General features: G+C 41.7%; 2 protein-coding genes across 2 annotated transcripts; both read left to right on the top strand.

The window, feature by feature from the left end:
* The first annotated feature begins 1,193 nt into the window (after positions 1 to 1,193).
* agxtb (alanine--glyoxylate and serine--pyruvate aminotransferase b) lies at positions 1,194 to 4,930 on the top strand. Its single transcript, XM_047589315.1, has 11 exons — positions 1,194 to 1,544; positions 1,984 to 2,176; positions 2,325 to 2,389; positions 2,537 to 2,637; positions 2,716 to 2,786; positions 2,872 to 2,956; positions 3,066 to 3,164; positions 3,355 to 3,424; positions 3,873 to 3,968; positions 4,236 to 4,364; positions 4,566 to 4,930. The coding sequence occupies exons 1-11, from the start codon at positions 1,269 to 1,271 to the stop codon at positions 4,671 to 4,673; spliced, it is 1,293 nt and encodes a 430-aa protein (XP_047445271.1). The 5' UTR covers positions 1,194 to 1,268; the 3' UTR covers positions 4,674 to 4,930.
* A 123-nt stretch (positions 4,931 to 5,053) lies between these two features.
* On the top strand, positions 5,054 to 8,453 carry thap4 (THAP domain containing 4). Its single transcript, XM_047589319.1, has 5 exons — positions 5,054 to 5,209; positions 6,772 to 6,931; positions 7,210 to 7,319; positions 7,460 to 7,563; positions 7,659 to 8,453. The coding sequence occupies exons 1-5, from the start codon at positions 5,185 to 5,187 to the stop codon at positions 7,773 to 7,775; spliced, it is 516 nt and encodes a 171-aa protein (XP_047445275.1). The 5' UTR covers positions 5,054 to 5,184; the 3' UTR covers positions 7,776 to 8,453.
* The last annotated feature ends 21 nt before the right edge of the window (positions 8,454 to 8,474 follow it).

Raw genomic sequence — 8,474 nt, 5'->3', positions numbered from 1 at the left:
ATAATGTTGCGTAATACAAGTTTTACCCTGAGGTTAAAACATGAAGAAATATAATTTAAAAACAATATACAGGAAAATGAGACTTATTGGTTTGAATATAAAATTGGATCTGATTAATCTTCTGTGACATGTTTTGAGAATCACAAAGGACAACAGCTCTTTCATCATGAGTAGTAATACAGCCTCCTCTCTGATAAAATCTAATTTTAGACCTAGTCTGGGGCCAGCTGGTGGATTTCAGTATATTTATAATTAAGCTGAATCATTTTCTATTCTACCTCTAATATGTAAAAAAACAAACAAAAAAACAAAACAAACAACAACAACAACAACAAAAAAAGCTCCAGGGCTATGAATCAGTTCCATGTTCAGAAACAGGGAAACATTTGTGTATGAACTATAATCACCATCAATTTTATGTTATCTCACGGGGGAATTACCCAACTTGATAAAGTGTGTCACTGATAATGAACACTGCACAATAAAACCGAGCAGCTTCCCTGAGAGTGTGTTTGTACGGTGGGTGTGTGAGTGGCTGTATATTTACCTTCCCCCTTCTTCCTGCGAGAGAGCAGATTGGCTCTCAGAGAGGAGTTTCCTCTTGACAATCTCAATACTCCAGGGACAGAAGGGGCAGACAAAATCAACAAACCACCTGCAAACTAAACTCAACCGGTTCCAAGCTGCCAAGTTCAGGATCTCACATTTACACCCAGTTCAAGAGTCAACGCCACTGAAAAGACCTGAAATAATTCACCAAAACCAGTCCAGGTAGCTCCAGACATGCTGGACATGGATGTGGGTCCATCCAGGGGACTGTGACCGTTCATTTCAAGATGTTTAACACACATCACATCATTTGCAATTTGCAGTATGGAGAAAAGCTGCAGCTTGTTAAAGTCAGAAATAAAATAAATTTATTAAAATGTTCCACAATCGTATCAACTGGGAAATGAACCAAGTGGTTATTATTTCAGGGGCTACATAAATATTTCACAAAGTCAAGCTGTTCTTAAATATAATTGCTGATTTTGAATTGCAAACCAAGTGTATTTAAACGAGGGTCTGCACAAAGACCCTTTTTTCACGCTAGCATTGTGCACGTTGTCACCAAACCTTAAGTGAAGTGACGCACACACCGCCCCGTGGCCAGAAGGTCAAAGACCTGTTTGTTTTAAATCTTCACCCAAACTCACAGGCAAGCTCAGTTTGCGTCTGCCAGCGGTGGCCTCAGTCGGTGCAGGTCTCTCAGGAACAGGACACCAGCTATGATGCAGCGGGCTTTGTTCAACCGGAGCGCGCTGCTCGCCCAGCAGGCTGCAGCGGCCCTCGACAGTCCGCTGGCCGCAAGGTGCGCGCCAGTCCTGCAGCGCCTGGACCGCTCCATGTCCTCAGTCACCATCCCGCCGCCGGCATGCCTTCTCCGACCTCTAGAAGTACCTCTCCGTTACCTGTTCGGTCCGGGACCCTCAAACATTCCTCCGCGTATTTTGGCTGCAGGGTCCAGGCCGATAATTGGTCACCTCCACCCAGAAATGTATGAGGTAAAAGGCATCAGACTCAGATAAATTATTATTATTATTATAAATTCAAACTAGCCTAATTTATGAAACAGACAACTTTGACTGAAGTAGCCTGCTGAACGTTGGGGTGCAGGTTAAAAGTTTTGGTGGACAAAAGTAAAATAGAGGAACATAATTTCCCCAGTTATGTTTATTTACAACATTAAGTTTAGTTTAGATTAAGACAATAGATTTTATTATTATTATTGTTATTATTATTGTTATAATTATTATTGTTGTTATTATTATTATTATTATTATTATTTCAAACAGGCCAAACGGATGGGCTCCACGCTCAAATGTTTGTGCGTAATTACGCACAAGTTATGGTGTACAGTGAAACGAATGAAACCAATTATTTATCGTAGAGAAACTTAACATAGCAACAGTTTTGACAACACGTTTTCTTTGCATGTCACAGATTATGAATGACATCAAGAAAGGGATCCAGTACGCCTTTCAGACACAGAACAACATGACGATATCAATGAGCGGCTCCGGGCACGCTGCTATGGAGTGCGCAGTGTTCAACACGGTGGAGCCCGGAGAGAGCGTGCTCATAGCCATTAACGGCATCTGGGGAGAGCGCGTCGCAGAAATTGCAGAGAGAATGGGTAAGTGTTTACGCGCGGTTTTACGCACACGGGAGACAAAAAAAAAAAAAAAAAGACTACGTTAACACGCGTTGCGTATTTGATCTCTAATTTATCCATTTATTTGTTCATTTATTGCACTGGCTAATATTTTATTTTATATATGTAGGTGCCAATGTACATAGATTGGTAAAAGACCCTGGTGGATATTTCTCCAATAAGGAAATTGAACAGGTAGGCACCAGGTCTCTGAAGCAACCAATTATCTCTGTAAATAAAATCGTTCTATCAGCCTTAGCTATGGATGAAATTTTCCACAGAACACACCACTGAGACTCAGTCACAGCACCAATAACAAGAATGCCTTTCACATCTCTCTAGGCCGTACAAAAACACAAACCCGTCTTGTTTTTCCTCACACACGGAGAGTCCTCTGCTGGCCTCTGTCACCCAGTAGATGGCATTGGAGACATCTGCAGGAAGTGAGTATCAAACCATGTCCCTCTCAAACAGAGCATTACAGAAACCATTTCTCACTGCCCATGCTGTAACTCCCGCAGGCACAACTGTCTTTTCCTGGTCGACACAGTGGCTTCGCTTGGAGCAGCACCAATTTTTATGGACAAGCAAAGTAAGACAGTGATAAAAGATTCACTTCTTCTACTTGCTGACGTAAGCTTCGATGTGATTTAATCCGTCTCTCATTGTGCTCCTAGAAATTGACATCCTGTACACTGGTTCTCAGAAGGCTCTGAATGCACCTCCTGGCACAGCCCCCATCTCTTTTAACGACAGAGCATGGTGAGGGTGCACTATCTGTGTGTGTGTGTGTGGGTGAATGCATTTTGACTGATCACAAGTGCATGAAACGGATAACAAAAAAAAACAATATCTTTGTCCACCTACACAGCCACAAGATGTTTAACAGGAAAACAAAACCCGTATCCTACCTCTTTGATATGACACATCTGTCCAACTACTGGGGTTGTGATGGCGAAGCAGTCAGAGCGTAAGTCCACTCACACACCTGATTATAAGCTGATGGTTGGCAGTGCAAAATTTAAACTTTCAAAAATGAAAAAAATTATAGGAATGAAGCGAAATGGATTAAAAGCAGTTCAAGAGGATGATTCCAGAACTTGTGTGACATTCAAATAATCAAATGAATATATGTAAATGATGTGTCCTCTGGTTTTTAGATACCACCACACTGGTCCCGTTTCTGGATTCCTCGCCCTGAGAGAGAGTCTGGCAATTCTTACTGAGAGGGTAAAGAGATATTTCACCACTTATCAGTTCGTTCAGTGAATGAAATGCCGAGGTTGTCCTTCAGAAACAATTGAAATAATTTGTGAAGGTTCTGTCAAGTTATGGAGCAGGGACCACATAAACATTAACCATATAAATGGAGTGTGTGTTTACCAACCATGGTCATTTAAATATACATTATTTCTTCAACATGACACTGGTGTATCTGTTTGGCATATTTCATGATCTTAAGTTTTACACTTCAGACCTTACATATTATTAAGCAGTATGTTCACCAGTCTTCTTAGTTTTTGCCTTTAATGAAGCCAAGCACACTTATCACTGAGAGTAAAAATATGTTAAGGATGGTGTTTCAATCACCTTTAGTCTAGAGGCTGCTCTAAGAATCACTTCTCTGACTTTATTAGCCATTTAGATGTGAACCTTATCAATGTTTGTCTCTCTCTAGGGGCTGGAGGAGTCCTGGAGGAAACACAAGGAGGTGGCAGCCTACCTGTACAGAGGACTCGAAGACTTGGACCTCAAGCTCTTTGTCCCTGAAAAGGTGAGGCAGACAACAAAAAAATTAAATACTGCAAATGTGTATGTATGTAAGGATAATGAAATGTTACTCATACAAAACAAGAAAGGCAATCAAGACTGAACAAGGACAATAAAACTTTAAATACATAATGTCAATACCAGTACATTACCATTTTTTTTTAGGATGTAACACTGTTTGTGTTGTGCTAAAACAGAAACAGAGTGAGCAGAGTGACAACTTGTGTTTCCCTGCTGTAACTGCAGTCAATCATTGACATGTGTCCTGCAGGATTTGAGGCTTCCCTCTGTTACCACCATTGCCATCCCCGAAGGCTACAATTGGAGGGAGATGCTGGTCTACATCATGAAACACCACCAGATGGAGATGACGGGAGGATTAGGCCCCTCCATCGGCAAGGTTAGTTGCTATTTTCACCCTGTGCAACAAAACACATGCATTTATAACATTTGAGTTTAGATTTTTAGAGACCACTCCTAGCTACCTGACATTGACTACAGGCTTAATTGAACGGCATGTTTAATTCTAAGAGTTTTAAGCGTTTGGTGCCTGAAATCATCCTGCTGAGTCACTGCAGACCATAACCTCTCTTTTCATTAGGTGATGAGGATCGGATTGATGGGATACAACTGCGAGAAGGCTAACGCTGACTTGGCACTGCACGCCTTGGCAGATGCTCTCAAGAACTGCAAAAAGAGCAAGGTTTAGGAGCCCACATTCCCAGACCACTGACCTTGTGCTCGTACATTGGGGAATAAGAAACGAACATTGCGTTCTCCCACACGCGGGACAGCTGGACCAGTGCATACATTTCAGGGATTCTTCTGTGCTTTTGACTGCAGGGATTTCAGAAAACGCAGGCCCTGTGCTTTTCTTCTTTAAGTAAAGGCTTATTTTGAAATAAAGAAGCAGATGTGGTCATTTGGCATTAAAGACGTCAATAAAGTGTGCTTTATTTAATCAAACAGAACTCCAGTCTCAATTGTGTGGGGGAAGGATTATGAAAGCTGACGAATGCCAGCTGCACTTACATTTGGTGAAGGTTATTTTCCACGGATGATCATTTAAAAAACTACATTTCCCAGCATACCCTGCGGCCTTCTATAAAACGACGTCACACTGGCGCAGTGTAACATAACTATTTATACAGTGACCTCAATCTTGTGCTGCTGTTCAGTTTTATTTATCCGTGCACGTCTGGCTGCAGTTGTCCTGAGTAATGGCGTGTCCCTTCAATAACACGGGTAGGTTCATGTTTTACTTTTAAATCTTAGAGCAAATAAATTGTGATGGTTAAATAAAGGTTTATTTCAACTCGCATAAGCTTAACTCTCGCGGTGAGAACAGGTGTAACCGCTAACTCTATAGATATGAGACAACCTCGATTTACAAGTTGCTGAAATCACTTACTGGCAATCTGAAAAGGGTCTTTTCAGTCCCATGTCAAGCTCATATTTGGCTGGTCATCTTCAACCCCTGTGTCATTTAGCCGAGGTTTGAAAACGAAAGTAGCAACCATGACTTTAGCATCTGTGATAAGAAACAAATAAATAACCGGATGTTTTTGTGCTCTGACCTCTGCACGTCAAAAACCAGCCCTCGTGTTTTATCTGAATATATTCGTGTATAACTGAGAGTGAAATGAAACAGTCACCTTCCCGTGTTTTGTATCTTCTTCTGTTTTCCGCCACACTGCGACTTTACTGCAACATTACCGCCACCTACTGTACAAACTACAAACTACAACTTCTTCTTCTTCTTCTTCTTCTTCTCTCTTCTTCTTCTCTCTTCTTCTTCTCTCTTCTCCCTCTTCTCTTGTTATTGTTGTTGTTCTTCTTCTACTGGCCTTATTAGTGTTACTTCACTGCCATCTTCCGGAGATCCGGAGTTAATTAGCCTTGTTAATTAGTCTCGTACATCAGCCAGTTCATTAGGTACACTAGTGAAAACAATTCATTCTGATATAATGATATAACTAAATCCTCCTCCATGACTGTTATAATGTTTACGTGTTCATGGAAAGGTTGAACTGTATAATATTTTTGGTGTGAGTATTTAATTAAACACTAAAACTTATTTAGCCTGCCCCCCTGACTAAAATGGGGTTGTCAAAATAAAAGGAACACGTGTCTGTTCAACACAGTAAGATTCGATGGTACAACAAACCACGGCCTCTAAAATGAAAACGCAGCTCAATCAACAGCTCTGCAACAGCACACGCTGAATGTACAACCTTCATGAAGATTTAGTGCAGGCCTGTTTATTGCAGGGCATTCGTCTTCACCGGTGTACCTAATGAACCGGCGAGCGAGAGTGTTTCCTGTTTATGATGCTCCCACGATATGACACGTAGCCCTCAGATTACTTTGTCCTCGTCACAACTACTTTTTCATTTTCTTTTCTTCTGCGCCTGGTCTCAGGCAGATGCCGGGTTTAATAAGAATTTATTTCGTTTTATATATTTCTTTGATTTTAAAAGTTTAATGAGGGAACAAATTTGGCCAGTCCTTCTACTGACTCGTTACCCAGAGTGCTTTGCCTCATTTTAATACTCTCTAACTTATTGTTACTTCATGAGCCACTAGAACAGGATTTACTCGTATAAATATATGACGTATCAAGTCAACAGTTTTTTTTTTTTTGTAAATTTGTAAATACCCATGGAAATTATTCACTAAATCTGCACTCTTGCTCCTTATATTTAATTTTAAATGCCCGTTACAGAGAGTTAAAGACGATGATTATTGATGTCTCTGTTTTCGTGATAATGCAGCATGACTTGTTTGTGTGTGTGTGTATGTTGTAGAATCGGTGCCGCTGAACCCAGCCATCCTCGCTCTCGACTGGCTTCTGGGAACCTGGGAGTGCGATGAACCTGGGGAGGGCTGCTTTCCCAGCATTAAACCGTTCCACTACACAGAGACGCTGCACTTCAGCCACGTGGGCCAGCCAGTCATCAACTTCATGTAGGCCATCGCTGAACACACTAAATCTAACAGACAGGCAGCAACAGTAAAAAGCGATGAATCATTAACAAATCATTACACATATTTGTCATGGGGAGAGATTAGCCCCGTAGTTGAGCTTATCTCCTATAGCTGTGAGAATAAAGTCATGAACTGTTCAGAATCTATTTTGTGGTGGTACACCTGAGTCCAACAAAAGGACTGGAATAAAAATGGCTCCTGCTCACTGTTGCAGACTGCAGCAGATTGTCCGTTGATGCTGATTTTGTGTTTGACAGGTTCAACGCGTTTCACGCAGAGTCTAAAAAGCCTCTACACAGAGAGTGCGGTTTCATTCGAATGCAGCCGGGGACCAACCGAGTGGCGTTCATCATCGCTGAGAACTCAGGTACTGTTTGTGCCTCTCCTGCCCCTGCTCTTATTATCATTGCTCTCCCACATTTGTTGATCACAACTGATTTACGCTCACGTGTACACAGACGCACACACACGTCGTACAGGTTTTGACTGACATGTGGGTTCGTACAGGTCTGGTGGAGATTGAGGAAGGAGAGCTGACCGGGCAGCAGCTGAACCTTCAGAGCCAGTCGCTGTCCAGAATCTCTTTTGCCAAGGAGCCTCATGTGCAGCAGGTAAATCCTGGTCCTGGTCCCCCCCGCATCATGTACTCGACTTGATCGAAGATACATCGCATTTTTTTCTCGCCTTCTCTTTTTCCACGTTTTAGGTCTGTAGAGTCTTTCAGCTACGACCAGACGGGAAGCTGGAGCAGACAGTCTCCATGGCAACAGACAACCAGCCCCTGACACAGCATTTGCACATCACCTACCGCCGCTCATCTTGACCCAACACCCAGACAAGCTTCCCGCACACAAATACCCTGGATCAATAGTCACGGCTGCATCTATTTATTACGCAGTTATTCGTAAAAGGCAAATCTTTGCATTTCCATTCAGGGGTGTTAGCTGATGTTGATATTTATTGTCCAAAACATTTAATCTGCGAAGCTCATAAGGACAGCATTAACAAGAGAGAGTACGTGCAGCATCCCTTCCTATCTGACATTCATTGTGCTATTATAAGATTAAGATAAAGCAGCTGCTGTTCTGGAGCCGATGCCTTTTTGAGTGCGGGTCACAGGGTTTGTTCTTACACTGGGCGGCACTGTTTTTGTATGGACTGATGGTTTTCCCGATAAAAAATAATGTGACCATTTAAGGTCCATTTCCCTTCCTGAGATTCAAGTTTGGTTTATGCCCTGGAGGGAGCAGATTAAAAGGTGCACGTATAGATGCTGAATAAAGAAAAGAATGTCTTCACTCGCTGTGAAATCTTAAACTACTTGTCCAATTGTGACGGGTGATTAAAAAAAAAAAGAAAAGATGGTCGGATGCATTTTTTTTTCAAGTGTATTGTGGCATTTTAATTTCCTTTGTTTAGAAGAAGACATTAAATAAATGGAAATGAGTAATAAGTGATGCATTACTTGCAACAAATTTCTCTTGTTAAGCTTTTTTTTTCCCCAACAGAGCAGCTCATGACT

This window comes from Mugil cephalus, chromosome 7 (genome assembly GCF_022458985.1).
Source record: "Mugil cephalus isolate CIBA_MC_2020 chromosome 7, CIBA_Mcephalus_1.1, whole genome shotgun sequence".
NCBI classification, from domain to species: domain Eukaryota; kingdom Metazoa; phylum Chordata; class Actinopteri; order Mugiliformes; family Mugilidae; genus Mugil; species Mugil cephalus.
This window is presented reverse-complemented; position numbering and strand designations above follow the sequence as displayed.